Source organism: Carcharhinus amblyrhynchos, chromosome 1 (genome assembly GCF_965287045.1).
Source record: "Carcharhinus amblyrhynchos chromosome 1, sCarAmb.v2.hapA, whole genome shotgun sequence".
NCBI classification, from domain to species: Eukaryota; Metazoa; Chordata; class Chondrichthyes; order Carcharhiniformes; family Carcharhinidae; genus Carcharhinus; species Carcharhinus amblyrhynchos.
In genome coordinates this window covers 174,417,648-174,438,192 of record NC_137324.1, presented here as the reverse complement: position 1 = coordinate 174,438,192, position 20,545 = coordinate 174,417,648, and the positions used below count along the sequence as shown (strand labels likewise).

Sequence of the window (20,545 nt, the reverse complement as noted above, 5' to 3'; positions counted from 1 at the left end):
GCTCCTCGCAAGTATACCAGCCAGACTGAGTGACAATTCATACCAAATTACTGGCATCAAGAGCGAGGTTGAGAGAGCTTCAATCTTCACAGTGCAGGTGGAGGCCATTCAGCCTATCAAGTTTGTACTGGCTCCCTGAAAGGGCAAGTTACCTAGTTCTATTCCCCTGCCTTTTCTTTGTAACCCGTATACATTCTTGCTTTTTAGACAGCAATCCAACTGGTTTTTGAATACCTTGATCGAACCTGTTCTCACCACCCACTGAGGAAGTTTGTTCCAGGCTTCAACCATCCTCTGGGTGAAAAAAGATTTTTCCTCACAATGCTTTTATTCCTTTTGCCCTTTACTTTGAACCTGTGCCCTCTAGTTCTCGATGTAATCTTGTGTGAACTCAATTTCTCTCCACTTACCCTGTCTATACCTCTCAGGATCTTGAATACATCTATCAAACCTCCTCTCAGCCTTGTTTTCTCTGAGGAAAACAGGCTCAATGAGAGCGATTCTCCCCCAAAAAAAACAAAGTGCCCAATGCCCAAAAAAAGGGAGATTTTCCCAACCATTTTTTGGGTGTCCTTAGTCTGTCGGCCTGAGCCCGTTGGAGAGGCCGAAGCATAATGCTCATCAGTGTGGGCCACTGTGCATGTCACACCGACCAGAATCCTACTCAGGCCCTATCCCCATAACCTCTTCCATTCACCGTAGCTGGTCCCCCTGACACTAAAGGGCAATTTAGCTTGGCCAATCCACCTAACCTGCACGTCTTTCAGACTGTGGGAGGAAACCAGAGGAAATCGACGCAGACGCGGGGCGAATGTGCAAACTCCACGCAGACAGTGACCCAAGCCGGGAATCGAATCCAGTTCCCTGGCGCTGCGAGGCAGCAGTGCTAATCACTGTGCCACTGTGTCACTCTGGCTGGGGATGGGCAATAAATGCTGGCCCAGCCAGCGACACCCATGTCTCACAAATGAATGCATTAAAAAAAAAGCCTTTTCTTGATAGCTAGGATTGTGTAGGGATTAAGAATTGGATTCAATTTGAAATTGAATTGGTTTTTGGAGCAAGTATCAAGAAAACACCAAACATAAAGACTAGTTTCTCATTTCATCGCAACAGTGTGAAGGGATATCATCCCCAGGGACTTTGTTGGAGCAATGCTTTGCTGCAAAATTATTTCCTGTGCCACACTTATTATGGTAGGCAGGAAATTGAATTGTGTCAGTAGTTTCTGTGCCAGGTGGAAAGTGTACCAACATGTCCTGTGATAGACACATATCGCTTTGTTCCATCAGCACTTTAAATGCTGAACTCAGACACTTACACAAAAAAAGATGATTAATAAGTCTAAATGGACGAGCCATTTCTTTGATAGACAGAGAAACCTTATTGAAACAAAGCAATTTATGCTCAGAAAGCAATTTCAGCTTGAGGTGGTTAAGTGCAAAACACTCCACTGAACAACAGCAACAAGTAGAATTTATAAAAAAGCTCTTTGTACTCTCCTTTTGCTGCATATAGCAGACATAGCAAGCCTTCCTTCCTCGTGTTTCTAGTGGGAATGTGGACTCTGTTTGACCGTATTACTGGAGGTTTCATTACATGGCCTCCTGCCCTGATCGCCCCATATCTAAGGAAGGATGTGCTGGCCTTGGAAAGGGTCCAGAGGAGCTTCACAAGAATGATCTCTGGAATGAAGAGCTTGTCATATGAGGAATGGTTGAGGACTCTGGGTCTGTACTCGTTGGAGTTTAGAAGGATGAGGGGGGATCTTATGAAACTTACAGGATACTGCAAGGCCTGGAGAGAATGGATGTGGAGAGCATGTTTCCACTAGTAGGAAAAACTAGAACCAGAGGGTACAACCTCAGACTAAAAGGACGATCCTTGAAAACAGAGATGAGGAGGAATTTCTTCAGCCAGAGAATGGTGAATCTGTGAAACTCTTTGCCACAGAGGGCTGTGGATGCCAAGTCATTGAGTGTCTTTAAGACATAGATAGGTTCTTGATTAATAAGGGGATCAGGGGTTATGGGGAAAAGGTAGAAGAATGGGGAAAGGTAGAGAAAAATATCAGCCATGATTGAATGATGGAGCAGACTCGATGGGCCTAATGGTCTAATTCTGCTCCTATGTCTTATGGTTTTATAGTCTTATCAGGATCCTACCATTGGTCCCCAGAATGTCCATCTTCATAGTGTCTTCTCACAGCCCCAGGTCCAATTGGATATCTCTAAACTGAGGTCATGATAAGGCCATAAGTAATAGGAATAGGAGTAGGCTGGAATTATTTGGAATTAAGAGTCTTTGGACAGGATTTTCCAGCTGCATGTGCTCCCAAGGTTGGAAAATCCCATCTGAGGTCAACAGACCTGTGCATGGTCCTTGTCCCGCCCTGAATGACAATGATTCCTGTGGTGGGCAGGACGTGTTGAATTAAAGTTCTAATGATGACCATGAAACGACTGTCGATTGTCATAAAGACCCATCTGGTTCATTGATGTCTTTTAGGGAAGGATCTCTCTTGTGGCCTCTGTGCCTGACCCTCAACAGAGATGGAAAGTAGAGCAGAACATGCTCCCATGCTGAAGCTGGCAGTGGGAAATTACAAGATGTTGGGAATCATCTGTCCTGTTGTGAAAGCTACTGTCACTGAGAGAAGTGCTTTGAACAGAAGTTCATCACCTGACCATGGTTGGAGCTCTTCAGTGTAATTGATCAAAGCCTTCCCAGCTTGTCAGTTTCGTTGAAGAAGTTGTTCCTGCCACACACTCAGCTTGGTAGCCCTGGGAAGTAACTGACCATTCTGGATTTGGCGTTAAAGTAGCTCATTACTGGCTTCTTAGTTACCGACCCAAGGAATTCCTCACTCTCCTTCGATCTTGCTCCGAGGAAAGCCAGCAGAATGTGGGATCACATCTGGCTCTGAAGACATTTTCTGATACTTTCCCACCCTTCTTGCCCTCTGCGGCCTGGAAAACGTCACCCCTAGAATCTGACCTAAAAACAATGGGCTGCAACTCAAATTCTAAATGAAATATACGCATTCTGTCTCTCAGAGAAGAGAAAGATAATTTACAAAATGGTTAACTCCGCCATGTTGGGTAACAGGACGAACAAGGCCTGATTTACAAATATCAAAAAGAGAGAATCCATTTGATTAATCACTGTGACGTCTTAAAAACCCCCAAACTAATTGACCCTCGGTAGAGAGAGCTTCGAATTAAACTTGTCAAACTGTGATCACACAGTAATCCAGTCTTTTCTTAACCAGCCAATAAGCCATTAGCGTAATAAAGCAGCCCTTTCGGAAACAAATGAGGCAGAGGAACAAGATAATGTGCCCTTACCGGCAGTGTTACAACCCGCAGCATCACTCCGCGCATGTTGTTTTCCAGCTTTTTATCAGTTAGAGATCCATTTAACCCAGTGTCGGGGTTCCAGGTAGCAAGCTGTGAGGGGTGAAAGGTCAGGTTATTATGAGATTATTCAATCAGATATTGAATCTCTCTGTATCATCCCTTATACTGCCATATAGACGTTCACACGCAGGACTATAGAATCCGTACAGCACAGAAAAAGACCATCTGGCCCATTGACTCTGCATCGACTCTCCAAATGAGCTCCCGACCCAGACAAACCCATTGCCCAATCCCCATAACCACGTGCATTTATCGCGGCAAATCTATCTGGAACACACTGCCGAGGGTGGTGTTGCAGGCAGATACGACAGGGGCATTTAAGACAAGCACATGAAGGTGCAAGGAATGGAGGGATATGAAGTAAAGGCAGGCAGAAAGGGTTTGTTTAATTTGGCATCACATTCAACACAACATCGCGGGCTGAAGGGCCTGTTCCTGTGCTGAACTGTTCTATGTTCTAGGTTCTAATCCATCTAACCTACATGTCCTTGGGCGCCTAAGGGGCAATTTAGCATGGCCAATCCACCTAACGTATGTACTCGCAATTCCTACGTTTCTTTGGAATATAAAAATAATTATTGGATGTGGGCATCGCTGGGCCAGCATTTGTTGCTCATTCCAAATCGCCTTTCAACTCCAGAGGGCATTTAAGAGTCAATCACATTGCTGTGGCTCTGGAGTCACATATTAGCCAGACCAAGTAAGAGCGGCAGATTTCCTTCCCTAAAGTAACTAGTGAACTAGATGGGTTTTTATGACAATCAGCAATAGTTCCATCATTAGACTTTTAAACCCATATTTTTATTAAATTAAAATTTTACCACCTGCCATGGTGTGATTTCAACAGAGGTTCCCAGAGCATATCCCTGGGTTTCTGGAGTACTAGTGCAATGACAATACCACAATGCCACTGCCTCCCTCATTATTGCTGAACCAGTTGCTTGATGTGAAATGGTCCAGTTTGTTTTCGACCATCAAAGTCCCTCACACAATCATGATGGAGTTGTTGACTATCCATTGCAATCAATCAACCAATGAGTCTACAACAGACCCAGACATGAGGTGAAGAAACCTGCAGTGATGAAGATCTTAGTGAAGATCTTTCCAAGGTCAGGTGTCTTCCCAGGCCATGTCACATTCATCACATGCCACTTTTCAAATTACTCATGTAGCTCATCACAATATGCTCTTTCTGTGATGAAATCGATTTAGTTTGCCTCTTAATCAGTATTCTTTCCACATCTCCCTGGGGAGCTTGTTCCATGAATTTGCTTACTTTCCACAGGTTCATTTTATCCTCTGGTTGAACTGTTCTGGACAAGGTGAAGTGTCTTATCATGACCCAAATTATTTAGTCTCTTTACAATCCTGCCAAACAGCAATCATGTCACCTCTCAATCTTTTCCTTTCCATTGGAAATATGCCCAATTTATACAATAACTCCTTATTACTGAATCTCTCCATCTCTTCAATCATTCTCATATTCCTGTAACTGGCAGAATACCAAAGGAAAACGTACAGAAACATTGCCTCGCCAATACTCAGATATTGGAAGTGGAACAGGCCACTTAATTTATCAAGTGCACCCTTTGTGACATAGCTGGCACCATATGTGTCCAGATTATTTTAATGATTTTTTTTGGCAGGTTTTGCGGTGTAGTGATAGCATAAACTCTGGGTCATAAACTCTGTGTTCAAGCCCCGTTTCAGGAATCAATGCCCATTGTATGGGTGTACTTATGGCAAAGACACATGAGATCATTATCGGCTTGTAAATCCTTCCAATATGGGAGGTGGCAAAGAGCTTTCCTGGTCAGCCATATCCCACAGAGTGCAACTGTAAGCCACTGCAGTACATTGCCAGTTGCAACAATGGACCAATCCAATGAAAATCCATAGTTGTCGATGGTCTCCTAGGGCATGGTGCCTGAAGAAAGATTCTTCTTTCACTTGTGTCATTTGTTTGAAATAAGGTTGGTAGTTTATGATTAATGGGCTCATTTCCACTGCTTTTGCCTGATGGTGTGTTATTGGCATCATTATGACATTGGGAGCTCACCATCAGTGAGTTGGCTTCCTCCGTTTTGAAGGGGGCTACTACTATTACCAAAGTGTCTGTATGTTTCCAGTTTACCTTCCAATGTGAGAATCACAGTGCTCTGATGCAAATAGAATACAGACTGCCATTTCAGATTTGAAATGTTGAACAGAAATTCAAACTGTGTGTGCTCTAAGTAGACCTGAGTCCAATTGAACTGAAGAGGCCTGGCCAAAAACTGTCCTATTATTCAAGCACCCTTTATCAATAAAACATTTATGATCTTGTGGGGACTTGACAAGGTGAACACTGAGAGGATGTTTCCCCTTGTTGGAGAAATTTGAACCAGGGGATACAGATGAAAAATAAAAGAGTTAAGATGGAGCTAAGGAGAATTTCTTTCTTCCTGAGGGTTGTGAGTCTTTGGAATTCTCTTCCCCAGAGAGCACTTGCATATTCTCAAGGCTAAGTTGGATAGGTTCTTGAACAACAAGAGAATCAAAGATTACTGGAGGTGGTTGGAATGTGGAGTTAGAGCCACAGTTAAATCATCCACAATCTTATTGAATGGTGGAGCAGGCTCAAGAGACTGAATGGCCTACTCCTGCTCCTACACTGGATGTTCATATTGTTGTAAAGCAGAGATTGGTTCCCCTTCAGAGAACTAACACTGAAACAGCCAAAGAGGAGTACCTTGCCCTATAATGTGTAAAAAATGTGTGTGAAGTGGTGTGATCTGCAGCTTCTAGTGGTCAAATAAAAATAAATCCCTTACACTCTTCCTAAAATCAACACGTAACAATTTATTTAACTAACTAACAATGAGCAAATTAACTAAACTATTAACAAACAGGATGAATCCAATCTAATCATTAACTAATTCTGAATAAAACAAGATTCTAATGGTATGCTGGACAAATAAATACAATTCCCACTCATTAACATAATAGAATTTAGTCACTGTAAATTACAACTAGGTTTTGTGTCCATTGGAATGTTCTGGGCGTTCCCTGTTGATTCATCTGCCTGGAACTTCTTTCCTCTTTGGTATCTTTCCTATGGTGCTTTCTCATAGATGAGGCTATGCGAGCCAATGATTCTATCTCTTGAGAGAGTTGAGAGCTGAGAGCTGTGAGCTGTTAGCTCTGGCAGGTGGCAGTTGCTCAACTCTCTTTGTCCCACTGCCCCCTCCTTTTATACCTGTGATGAGATATCAATATTTCCCACAATAGGATTGGTCCTAGGTCGTCAAAACCATTAGATTTACATTTAATAGATTTTTGGTATCTAAGTGCCTGACTGCAACTGATTAGCTAAATTCAAAAGCCTGTTGTCTTGGTAAAAATGGCTGCTTGGCCTTTTGAAACAAATGTTTCAGTTTGGGCTCTCTGTGTACTTGCAATTTTGTTAACTCTCTAACCACAAAAAAAGCACCACTTTTTGAAGGGACCATACAATGCTGCCCCCTGCCCGGTCCCCCCCCACTCCGAGCAATTGACAATTTTACCATTCTTACAAAAACCAAATTCTAACTTCCTACCTCCCAATCTACAATGACTCTACCCAACTTCGCAACAATATGTTCGGATGTAAAAGAATCTAGACTCCATGTTTCATAAAGGCACTCAACCATCCCTATCCCTATCCCCAGTGCAACTTAACCTTGCTGGTTGCTACTTTAGCCCAGTTTTGATGTCTGGCACCCTGGTTCTTGCTTTTCAGATTTAAATGAAGCCAGAGCCTGAACATTGCAAGGTGGAGGATTTCAAGGTGATGGGAGCAGTGACGTGCTGCACCATCAGTCCCCGAAATATCAATATTCTCCCTGAATTTCAGCTCCTTCATCAGTGGACTTTTCTTCATTTGGAACTGGATTCAGATTTCAATTACATCAGATAAACGACATGGTAAAAATTGCCATTCAACCCAACTTGTCCACATAACACATGAGTCTCTTCCTGCCCTCCCTAATTCAATTCTATCAGTATAACTCCCCTATTCCCTTCCTCATTCATTAATTATCTAGATTACCCTTAAATATGTCAAATTTATTCACCTCAACACTGTCTTTTTGATTTGATTTGATTTATTATTGTCACACGTACTAACATACAGTGAAAAGTACTGTCTCTTGTGTGCTGTACAGACAAAGCATACCGTTCATTGAGAAGAAAAGGAGAAAGTGCAGAATGTAATGTTACAGTATTATCTCCAAAAGCATGAACATGGAATCCAGGCTTTCCAGGAGTCAATCCAGTGACGCTTCCTTTCAGAGTCACAGGTCCATCGACATGTTGCTCAAACTGATCGGTGCCGGTCACCTCCCCGGTTCCCTTCAATACGCACATCTTGCTTCCTATTCAGCAGGTCCCTGACAGTCATAGCTAGGTTGTAGAGAAAGATCAACTTAAGGCAAGGTAAGTCCACTCGAAAGTCTGGTGGCAGCAGGAGAGAAGCTGTTCTTGAGTCGGTTGATATGTGAGTTCAGACTTCTGTATCTTTTTCCCGATGGAAGGTGGTGGAAGGGAGAATGTCAGGGGTGCACAGGGTCCTTAATTATGTTGGCTGCTTTTCTGAGGCAGTGGTAGTGTGTTCCACATTCCCATCAATCTTGGCATGAAAATGTTCCTTCTGAATTCCCAATTGACTTCTTGGTGTCCACCTCATGTTGGTGGCCTTCAGTTGTTGTCTTTCTCACACACGGAAACACTCCTTCCATGTTTATTTTACCAAAACCTGATGGGTCAGGAATTCTTATAGCATCTGCAGCAAATGCCTGGGTTGCTGTGTGAAACTGAGTTCATGGATGTTTCAGGACTATACACTAATCTGCTGCGCACCCACACCTCACCTTGATGGAGTTTCATTGGGGAACACCATATGTTGGAGAGAGTTTTTATGAAATCCTGTTGTACTGAGACGTCTCCTCAATAGCTATTGCTCAATAAATACTCCTCAATAACTCAATAACTACTCCAAAGCCACGGTGGCATAGTGGACTGCTGCCTCACAGCGTCAGGGACCCGGGTTCGATTCCTGGCTTGGATCACTGTCTGTATGGAGTTTGCACGTTCTCCCTGTGAATCCAGGTGCACCTGTTTCCTCCCACAGCCTAAAAGATGTGCAGGTTAGGTGTATTAGCTGTGCTAAATTATCCCTCAATGTACCTGAACAGGCACCAGAGGATTTTCACAGTAACTTCATCGCGGTGTGCATCTAAACATACTTGTGACTAATAAATAAACTTTACTTTACTCTTTATTCTGTCTACTTGCTCCACACTTCAAACATTGACTGCCTATTGGGCGGATCCCAACATCTCACACCACACCCAAAGTCACAAGACCCATTCCCTTAAAGGGGCTGTACCCCGACATACACAACAGTTTTATTTTCTCGAGGTTTTCAGCTCTCGCTGACAGGGTACGAGAGGTTAATAACATGGCTGGATACTGTGATTGATCGAAGGATTGCTTTATCACAAAGCTCCTTGTAATGAGCTGCTAAATCTTCTATCAGGTTTAAGTGCCAAGTTGCAGATCTATCTCATTTGTAACGGTTTCTTAATTTGAAGCAACTTTTCCTGATCTCCCTTTTCTGACAACTGCAGGGGAAACTTTTAAGTACCTTGTAACATTTGCATTGTTATTAAATTAAAAAGTAAACGCAGATCAAAGCAATACCTTTGCCAGAAGTATTTTAGGCTTAAGATTCATTCACAACTAATAACTCTGGGTCAGATTGTTTCAGATTATTGAAGGTGAATATGAACAATGCTTCAATAACAGATTGACTAAGACAAAGAAGTAGACATAGTCGAACATTAGGTTCAAAGGGAGGTGATGGCCTAATGGTATTATTACAATACTATTAATTCAGAAACTCAGTTAATGTTCTGGGCATCTGGGTTCGAATCCCGCCACAGATAATAATGGAATTTGAATTCAATAAAAAATATCTGGAACTAAGCATCGACTGATGACCATGAACTAATTACTGGAAAATCCCATCATGTTCCCTTTAGGGAAGGAAATCTGCCGTCCTTGTCTAGCCTGGCCCACGTATGACTCCAGAGCCACAGCAATGTGACTGACTCTCAACTGCCCTCGGGCAACTAGGAATGGGCAATAAATGTTGCCCAGCCAGCAATGCCCACATCCCATGAATTAAAAAAAAATGCTTTTCCTTGCCAGCTCGGACTGTGTGGGGATCATAAATTGGATTCAATTTGAATTTGAATGTTTTTTGGAGCAAGCAAGGTGACGGATTAAGGGCTTGCCCGTTCCACTCTGAGCATTGGCTTTGTAACTTTAAGAATGGAAAAGATAACGGCTTCCTTCAATAAGCTCGATAAGGCAACAAGTCAAAGGCGATCAGTTCAAATTTCACTTTAAAGCATTCATGATCCAGGTTGATGCTCCCATTGTACCACTGAGGGAATGCTGCACTGTTGGTGGTATTTCTTCTGAATGTGATGTTGAACCAAGGGCATGTCTCCCCTCTCAAGCAGGTGTTAAACGATCCCCTGGCATAATTTTAATTTAATTTGATTTGATCTGATTTATTATTGTCACATATATTAGTATACAGTGAAAAGTATTGTTTCTTTCATGCTTTACAGTCAAAGTAAGAAGTCTCGCAAAACCAGCTTAAAGTCCAACAAGTTTATTTGGTAGCATTCTTGTTGAATGGTGGGGCAGGCTCGAAGGGCTAGATGGCCTACTCCTGCTCCTATTTATTATGTTCTTATGTACAAGCTTTTGGAGCACTGCCCCTTTGTCAGACGAGTACTCCAAAAGGCGCAGCGCTCTGAAAGCTCGTCCTACCAAATAAACCTGTTGGACTTTAACCTGGTGTTGTGAGGCTTCTTAATGTGCCCACCCCAGTTCAACGCCAGCATCTCCACATCATGGCTATACAGACAAAGCACGCCCTACATAGTGAGGGAAACAGGGCGTGCAGCATCCACATGGAGGGACCAGGACAGGTTGTTGGTGATCTGGATGCTTAAAAACATGATGCTCTTGACTATTTCTACTTTGTCCCCATTGATGTCGACAGGAGCATTTTCTCCACTATGCTTCCTGAAGTCGATTTCAAAGAGTTTCTTCCTGGTGGGCTGGCCAATATTTATCTTTCAACATTGATCACATCAACAGAATATCTGACCATTTGTCTCATTGCTGTTTGAAAGTTTTCTGTGTAGAATTTGGCTGCCATGTTTCCTACATTATTGCAATAACTGGCCTTCAAAAGAACTATAGACAAAGTACTTTGGGATGCCCTCAGTTAGTGATGCCTGATGGAGCAATGGAAAGAAAAGGCAGGCCTTGGGTGACTGTCTGTGTAGAGTTTGCATGTTCTCCCCTTGTCTGTGTGGGCTTCCTCCAGGTGCTCCGATTTCCTCCCGCAGTCCAAAGATGTGCAAGTTAGGTGGATTGGCCATGCTAAATTGCCCCTTAGCGTCCCAAGGTTAGATGGATTAGCCATGGTAAATGTATGAAGTTACAGGGATAAGACGAGGGAAAGGGCCTGGGTAAGATATTCTGTCTAGAGAGTTGGTACAGACTTGATGGTCCAAATGGCCTCTTCTGCAATGTAAGGATTCTGTGGTTATATTATTATTAAATTTGCAAACTTGATAGTAAATGGTACAAAAGCAATGTATCTAAAAAAAAGTCAAAGCAGCCATGAAATGCTTCTGAATGTTGATCAGGCCTCAAAGGGAGAATTGATTTGTGTTTTGTTTCAATTGTCCTTCCCTCATTTTATGCCCCTGTGACAGGGCTAATGCTGAGATGAGTCTATAGCTGGAGGCGTTTCACTGGTGACTGTTCATTGTGATTGCGGTATTAGATTGTGAGCACTGGCAGGTTATGATATTGTGATAATACCATTCGGCTATCACCTCCCCTTGCACCTGATGTTGGACTATGTCTAACGCTTTACCTGTTATTGAAGCATTGTTCACATACACCTTCAATAATCTGAAACAATCTGATCCAGAGTTATTAGCAATGAATTAATCTTAAGTCTAAAACTTAGCCATGGTGCGCAATGTCCTCACTCTCTTCAGCTCTCCAGCAATACAGCATTTATAAGAAGGAATCTGCAGGACAGAGATCAGTAATCTGTAAACTGTCGGTGCTTTATATGCTCTGTCTGAGGCCAGAACTCTCCATTCACCTGACGAAGGGGCTAACCTGAAAGCCTGTGCGTTTACTATCGAATAAATCGGTTGGACTGAAACCTGGTGTTGTCAGACTTTTTACTGTGTTTACCCCAGTCCAACGCCGGCATATCCACATCATGGATAGAGAACCCACAGCAGCATCTCAACTGCTGCTCTGACTGAATCAGAGAATTGGAATAACACATCGCAGATAGTGACCCTTGGGCCAATTACATCTGCATTTTCTCTTTGAAAGACCGATCCAATTGGGAGAGATTTGATTTGATTTATTATTCTCACATGTATTAGCATACAATGAAAAGTACTGTTTCTTGCACGCTATACAGATAAAGCGTACCATTCATACGGAAGGAAACAAAAGAATACACAATGTAGTGTAACAGTCAGGGTGTAGAGCTAGGGTGTAGAGAAAGATCAACTTAATGCAAGGTAGGTCCACTCAAAAGTCTGACAGCAGCAGGGAAGAAGCTGTCCTTGAGTCAGTTGGTACGTGACCTCAGACTTTTGTCTTCTTTTCCCCAAAGGAAGAAGGAGGAAGAAAGAACGTCCAGGGTGTGTGGGGTCCTTAATTATGCTGGTTGCTTTGCCGAGGCAGCGGGAAGTGTAGACGGAGTCAAAGGATGTGAGTCTGGTTTGTGTAATGGATTGGGCTACATTCACAACCTTTTGTAAGTCCTTGCAGTCTTGGGCAGAGCAGGAGCCATACCAAACTGTGGTACAAGTGACAGTGATTGAGTGGTAATGCCACGGGATCAGTAAGCCTGAGGACTGGGTTAATGCTGTGGGGGACAGTGGGTTCCAATCTCACCGTGGCAACTGGTGAAATGTAAAATCATTTAATGAAGCAGGAATATAAAGCATTCCCAGTAATGATGACCATGACACAGTGGCACAGTGGATAGCACTGCTGCCTCATGGTGCCACGGACTCGGGTTTGATTCCTGGCTTGGGTTACAGTCTATGTGGCGTTTACATGTTCTCCCCGTGTCTGCGTGGGTTTCCTATGGGTGCTCCAGTTTCCTCCCATAGTCCAAAGATGTGCGGTTAGCTGGATTGGCCATGCTAAGTTGCCCCTCATTGTCAGGGGGACTAGCTAGGGTAAATGCATGTGGCCTGGGTGAGATTGTGGTTGGTACAGGCTTGATGGGCCAAATGGCCTCCTTTTGCATTGTAGGATTCTATGATTCTATGAATTGTCTTAAAATTTCATCTGGCCCTTCATAGCAGGAAATCCAAACTCATCACCACTTCCATCTGGAAGGACAAGGGCAGCAGATACATGGGAACACCACTAACTGCAAGTTCCCTTCCAAACCTTTCGCCATCCTGACTTGGAAATATATCACCCTTCCTTCTCAGTCGCTGGGTCAAAATCCTAGAATTCTCTCCCTCACAGTATTGTGGGTCAACCCACAGCAGAGTTTCAAGCAGGCAGCTCACCACCACCTTCTCAAGGACAACTCGGGATGGGCAATAAATGCTGGCCAGCCAGTGATGCCCATGTCCCAGGAATGAATTTGAAAAATCTGCTACCCTCACCCAGCCTGGCCTACATGTGTCCCAAGTCCACAGCAACTGTCCTTTGAAATAATCCAGCAAGCCACTCAGTTCAAGGGCAAACAGGGACGGGTAACAAATGCTGGCCTTGTCGACGACACCCACATCCCACGAAAGAACAAAGGAAAGTCCCACTCCCTCGCTCTCTCCCAGAGCAAAGTTTGCAACTTCAAGTGTTTATCCAAATCCCTTCTGAAAGTTGAGGCAAACTAACTGAAGATGGTCTGGAGATGGAACTCAATCTCTTCCTACTCTGCACAGATTGGTAACATACCAGATGGTGCATTTATCAACTAAACCTACGGGGCATCTAATTCTGGGATAACACGTGGTTAGACACATATGACATTCTTACTAATAGCATTTGCTTGTGACACCCTCCAGCCAGGTACTGCCGGGAGGTCTATCGCATTGGCAGAGTCAAGAGATTACACTATAGTGAAGAAACAAGACTCACCAAAAGTACTTATAACTCTAAACTTTAAAGATCGAAAAGGCGGGAAAGCATCTCATCCTTTTCAACATTATTAAACTGTTTTTCTTTCTTAACCTACTTTTTTAATCTACTGCTTTGCCACATATGTAGTTCCTCCTGGCTAAACAGAAACAACAATAACTTGCATTGGTGTAGCACCTTTTATGTGATAAGCTCTCCATGTGCTTCAGTTTAGTTTAAGTTTATTTATGAGTGTCACAAGTGGGCTTACATCAATGAAGTTACTGTGAAAATCCCCTAATTGCCACACTCCAACGCCTGTTTGGTTACACCGAGGGAGATTTTAGCACGGCCAATGCACTTAACAACCATGTCTTTCGGATTGTGGAAGGAAACCGGAGCACTCGAAGGAAACCCATGCAGACACAAGGAGAACGTGCTGACTCTGCACAGACAGTGACCCAAACTTGAAATCGAACGCAACTCCCTGGCTCTGTGAGGCAACAGTGCTAATCACTGTGCCACCCAGGAGTCACTTCAGAAATAAAAACACCAAGTATATAAGAAGATATAATACGACAAATGACCAAAATATTAGTCATGAAGTTGGTTTCAAAGGAGTGCCTTAATAGAAAAAAGCGATATTGAGAGGCTGAGACTTAGAAAAGGGAAACTGAAGCTTGCGCTCTGTAAGCAGCTCAAGACACAGCCATAAACTATGGGACAAGTAAGGAAATCAAGTTGGCAGAAGAGTCCATCATTGACAGTCTGCAGAGTTCCCAGAGGCTGATAGAACTGGAGGTGGTCACAGTGATAGGGATAGGATAGGCTCTCGGGGGATTAGACCATGAGGGTAAGAACTTCATCCTTGTACTGGATGCCAGTGTAAGTCAGCGGGCAGAGTGGGTGATGGGACTAGTGTTTTGGATAGACTGAGGATCATGGTCTTGAGGACTCAAGATGGCAGGTCTGAAGAGAGAGCCTTAGAAACAGACTGATCCGCAAATTGTAGTCACCAGGACAACATGGTGGTCACAGATCAAAGATTGTGCATCTTAATCTATAGTTCATCTTTCTCAGCTGCTGAACATTTACAAGTGCTAAAGGGACACAGATAATCCGTATGCTTTTCAAATCAGACACCAGTCTGTTGAACTTCCTTCAATTTAAACCTTGTGGTTGGAGGCAAATTGGATTTAAAAGCATTGTTAGCAATTGGTTTGGAATAACACTATGATTTGTCAATATGGTCTAAAGTCAATCGCAGTGAGAAATTAAAATAATTAATTTAACGTAAGGGCAATGTCATCTAACCGAAAATTGACTAAAATGGAGCAAAAACACACAGCTTATCTTAGAATCCCTACAGTGCAGAAGAAGGCAATTTGGCCCATCGAGTCTGCATTGACCACAATCCCATCCAGGTCCTATCCCCATACATTTACCCTAGCTTGACCCCCTGACACCAAGGGACGTTTTTAGCATGGTCAATACACCTAATCCACACACCTTTGGAGTGTGGGAGGAAATCGGAGCACCCGGAGGGAGCCCACGCAATCACAGGGAGAACGTGCAAACAGGCAGTGACCCAAGGCCGGGAATCAAACCTGGGACCCTGGCGCTGTGAGGCAGCAGTGCTAACCACTGTGCCACCGTGCTGCCAAAAGGAAGAAAGGAAGAGTATTAGTGATTGTGATAGGGAGAATAAACACTGAAAATTAATTATATTTGCTGCATGGTGTTGTGCAACTTGACTTGTATCACTGAAGGGTAACTCAAGGCTATTTTGACTATGGTGTGGTCTCCTCATGCCCCAGCAAATATCCCTCGCCAAAATTATTTATGCTTAAAGCCCTTTCGAGTCACCCGTTCACCTTCCTATTAAACACGTCCTGTGCTTGCTTCTGTATTGAGGGGTTTACCGTGCTAAAGGGACACATGTAATCCGTATGCTTTTCAAATCTGTCTGCTGAATCCTCAGAGCTTCCCTTATGCCATTGACTCTCAAAATACCAGAAACGTTTAATGTGGAAATGCATAAGTCCTTATCAGGGTAGGGACCTGAGCAATCCGGTCAACCCCACTCTCTCAGTCCATTACTGGAGCCTTGCAAGTTTATTTCCCTAGAGTCCTGATCCAATTTCTTTTGGAAATCATTGATTGTCTCCGCTTTTCACCACCCTTGTCGATAATGAGTTCCAGCTCATTAACACGTGCTGTGTAAAAGAAAATGCCTCCTTCCTATCTCCTGTGTCCTTAAAGCTTAGTCCTTCAGTCCTTGAGATATTAACTGATAGGAGCAGCTTCTTCCTTGTCATAATCCTGTACACCTCGTTCAGATGGTCTCTTCAACCTTTCTGAATATCAGTCTTGTGGTTGGAGGCAAATTGAACAACGAGGAAGGATATAGTTGCTTTGAATGCATGCGTATTGTTACACCGATGTCAAAATGTAGTGAAAGCCTGTCAGGAACAGGTAGAACTGTCAGACCGTGTCTGAATAGAAAGTTAAACAGCGGAGATCAAGGGTGTGTGTGGGTTGCCCGCATTTCAAACAAAATTCAATCATTGCTCGTTAAATAGCTGCACTGAACTGTTACTTTCATATGATACTTTTATCATCGAGGTTACTCCTACATTATCGTCCTACACAAGGCTATTTGCCTCCCAATCCTGGGCACAGTGCAGAGTTGCTATATGTTCAATGTGACTCAAACAAATAAACACTCTGAATAATTATAGTTTGTACAGACATGACTATAAAGCTCTGTATGCATACTAATTAAGGGGAAATAACAAGACTACAATAAGGTTGTTCAAGGAGGCAACAAATGATTGGAAGGCGGTGACTTGAATCCTGGAAATCAGAGCCATGTTTTATGCGGCAACAGATCCTACACGGACTGTGCATGTTCACAATGGAAAGATGCAAACTGCTGCTTAGCTAATCAGGTCTTAAAGGTGCAGACATTGTGAGTGAAGATAGCATTAAGCATAAGTTAAAGAGATGTGTATTGTCACCGGAGAGGGCGGTTAGTGAGATTTTGCAAACCCAGGCAAGTCATGGGGGTTACAGATAGTGTGACATGAACCCCATATCCCGGTTGAGGCCATCCTCGTGCACGCGGAACTTGGCTATCAGTCTCTGCTCAGCGACTCTGCGCTGTTGTGTGTCGTGAAGGCCGCCTTGGAGAACATTTACCTGAAGATCAGAGGCAAAATCAAAGCCAGGGAATATGACGGGGAACAGATCTTCACACACAAGCTCATGGAGACCTGCGGCGAGATTTTCCAGCTTCCCAACTGCGCGCTTCCTATTGGCAGATGGTGGTGCCTTATTTGGTAATGGTGGGATTCTCTGGTCCTGTTGCTTTAGATGGGAATTCCCATTAAATTCACCCCATGACAGTGGGAAACCCACAGGCAGGGGGTGCACTGCCGGTGGGACTGGAGAATCCCGCTGGCGTGAACGGCTGGTGACATCTAGTCCGGGAATTCCAAGCTCCCAAAAGCTTTCGAGACCGATGGGCAACTGGAAATTTTGAAACTGTGATAGGTAAGCTGTTGTTCAGTAAGAGCAGCAAGAGATTCAGATCAAAGGCAGGTAAATGGACTTGACGGAAAGATCAGCCTTAATCTAACTGAATGATGGAGCAGGCTTGAGGGGCTGAATGGCCTCCTCCTGTTGTACAAACCAACTAACCATGGGGCGGCACAGTGATTAGCACTGCTGCCTCACAGCGCCAGGGACCCGGGTTCAATTCCGACCTTGGGTCACTGTCAGTGTGGAGTTGCATATTCTCCCCGTGTCTGTGTGAGTTTCCTCCGGGTGCTCCGGTTTCCTCCCACACTCCAAAGATGTGTAGGTTAGGTTGATTGGCCGTGCTAAATTGCCCCTTAGTGGCAGGGGGATTAGCAGGGTAAACATGTGGGGTGACAGGAATAGGGCCTGGGTGGGATTGTGGTCGGTGCAGACTCAATGGGCCGAATGGCCTTCTTCTGCACTGTAGTCATTCTATGATCCTTAAACAAAGAGCAGAATGGGAAGAGGACGCATGATCATCCGCACACAGAATATTAAGCCACGTTCTACAGACTCTGTTCAAGCTTCTTTATTGCGGGGATTATTAAATACTGGTGAACACAAGGAGAATGTCAGTCATGTACATCTGAGAGGGAGATGCAGGAAATTGAGCGCCAAATTCTGACATTTACTGTGCGAACTCCAGCTGAGTTCCGAATCCTTGCTGAAGCTCAATCCTGCCAATGATTCTGAGAAAGCAAAGTTTCCCCATCTGTAGATGTGTGTGTTTTGACATGAACTGGGAGGCCTAAACAGACACTAGAGTGTGAGCTGCTGGCAACAGGAAACAGCATGAATCGGCAACCTGTTTGAAGTAGTCCCTGCCATATTCTCAGGTAGGTAAGATAAATCTTGTCTGTTAGCTGCATCGTATCGGTGGGGTGGCACAACGGTTAGCGCTGCAGCCTCACAGCGCCAGGGATTCAGATTCAATTCCGGGCTTGGGTCACTGGCTGTGTGCATGTTCTCCCCATCTCTGTGTGGGTTCCTGTAACAACTTTAATCAGGCAATTGGGGTGGGCTTGTGCAACCTCCTGATTAAGGGCCAAATTAGTGAGCCTATCAGGGAGCCTCTTGCTTTGTACTTAACCAGGCGTGTCAGTTCCTCTGGGACTCCTAGTGTCGGCTGCTATTCGAAAGTGCTCTGTATGCTGTTGTCAGACTTGTAAAGAAGGGGATTTTGGTGGAGGGCCTTCTACTTCTGAGGACTTACTACAGTTTCCTCTGGGTTCCTCCCACACTCCAAATTTGAGCAGGTTAGGTGGATCAGCCATGGTTAATGAGTGGGTTTATGGGGATAGGGTGGGCTGCTCTTTCGGGAGGTCGGTGCACACTCGATGGACTGGATAGCACTGTCAGGATTCTGGATCACCTTTCCCTACGTAAGTAATTTTTCCGTGGTCGACACAACAAAGGAGCTCTCAGTAAATAAATGCCCGCAGCCATATTATTAAAAATAAGCCAGGCTGATTATGTGGAAGCACTCTTGCCACTTTTCTGACTTTATTTGCTCACCTGCTTTTCAAAGCATGCTATTTGCATTCCTCACCCGATATGGCACACACTTGCTTCCTCAAGCGTTTCCAGCTTGGTAAATGTTTTTGCCACTAATGTCAGGACATTACGGGTTCAAAGCCTATTCTGGGAGTTGAGTAAACCTTGGCTGACTCTCCAGTGAAGGAGAGTGTGGGCTGCTGAAGTGTGGTGATACTTTGAAATGAGACTACACATCGATCAAAGGCCGGTCTGCCTGTCTAGGTAGGGTCACCAACTGTGATTATCTTCACCATGCCGACCCCCCAACCCCACCACGTTCCAACCATTCTTTGGCCAACACATCCACCCTTCTGACATCCCTAGATTAATTGGAAAACTAAATTGGATGATGTTTCCCTGTCAGTCAGAACAGCCTTTCCTTCCCCCATTTTCAATCTTTTTTTTATACCTGGCAAAGAGAAATAAATGTTTCAATAAATCCTAAGCTTTTCAATGTGCAAAATATTTTTCTTCAGGGTTGCTCACAGCATGTTAGCACAGTGGTTAGCACTGCTGCCTCACAGTGCCAGGGACCCAGGTTCGATTCCCGGCTCCAGTCACTGACTGTGTGGAGCTTGCATGTTCTCCTTGTGTCTGCGTGGGTTTCCTGCGGGTGCTCTGGGTTTCCTCCCACAGTCCAAAAATGTGCAAGTTAGGTTGATTGGCCGTGCTGAATTGCCTCTTCTTATCAGGGGACTAGCTCGGGTAAATATGTGGGGTTACAGGGAAAGGGATTGGGTAGGACTGTGGTTGGTGCAAGCTCGATGGGCCGAATGGCCTCCTTCTGCACTGTAAGATTCTATGACTCAGTGGAGATTGGGCTTCATTTCCTGGAGACCCAAAGCTAATCCTGGCTGCTTGGCAACCATCGGCTTCAGTGAACAAAAATGCTCTTGTGCACAATCTGTTGAAGAACATGTGGAGTTCTGGGCATATTAGATGGCTTTTTAGAGTCATAGGGATATACAGCACGGAAACAGGCCCTTCGGCCCAACTCGTCCACGCCGACCAGGTTTTCTAAACTGAACTAGTCCCATTGGCCTATATCCCTTTCCTATCCATATAGCTCTCCAAATGTATTTTAACTGTTGTAATTGCACCCATCTCTACCACCTCCTCTGGCAGCTCATTCCATTCCTGCGTCATCCCTTGTGTGAAAAATTTGTCCCTCAGGTCCCTTTTAAATCTTTCCCCTCTCACCTTAAACCTATGCCCTCTAGTTTTGGACTCCCCTACCCTGGGGAAAAGACCGTGGCTATTCATCTTATCTACGCCCCTCATGATTTTGTAAACCTCTATAAGTTTGCCCCTCATCCTCCGATGCTCCAGGGGAAAATGTCCCAGCCTTTCCATCCCCTCCTTATGATTCAGCCTTTCCAGCCCCAGTAACATCCCTGTAACTCTTTTTTACACCCTTTCCAGTTTAACAACACCCTTCCAAAAGCAGGGCGACCGGACTTGTACTCCAAACGTGGCCTTACTAATGTCCTGTGCAGTTGTAACATAGCATACCCACTCTTGTACTCAATGCTCCGACAGATGAAGGCAATCGTGCCAAACCCTCTTTCACCACTCTGTCAACCTGTGACGCCAAAGCTGAACTTTGGTCATGGTATATTGTTGTGTGCGAAAATAGTTCTACAAAACTACAAAGTCTGTGCATTTCAATAACACCTGAGGAGCATGGGACAGCTCAGAGAGCTGCAATAGGATACAAAATACTGTCAATTTTGTAAAGCTCTCTCAAATGGAGCATGGATTGAAGAATTGGGCCCAAAGGAGAG

At 44.2% G+C, this 20,545-nt stretch overlaps 1 protein-coding gene across 1 annotated transcript in view; it reads right to left on the bottom strand.

Annotated features, from left to right (window-relative positions):
* The window catches only part of grid2 (glutamate receptor, ionotropic, delta 2), a 956,474-nt gene that overhangs the window by 171,340 nt on the left and 764,589 nt on the right, over positions 1 to 20,545 (bottom strand). Inside the window, exon 9 of the mRNA XM_080200204.1 lies at positions 3,348 to 3,449. Within this exon, the coding sequence (XP_080056330.1) occupies positions 3,348 to 3,449 (102 nt within the window). The remainder of the gene's footprint in view (positions 1 to 3,347; positions 3,450 to 20,545) is intronic.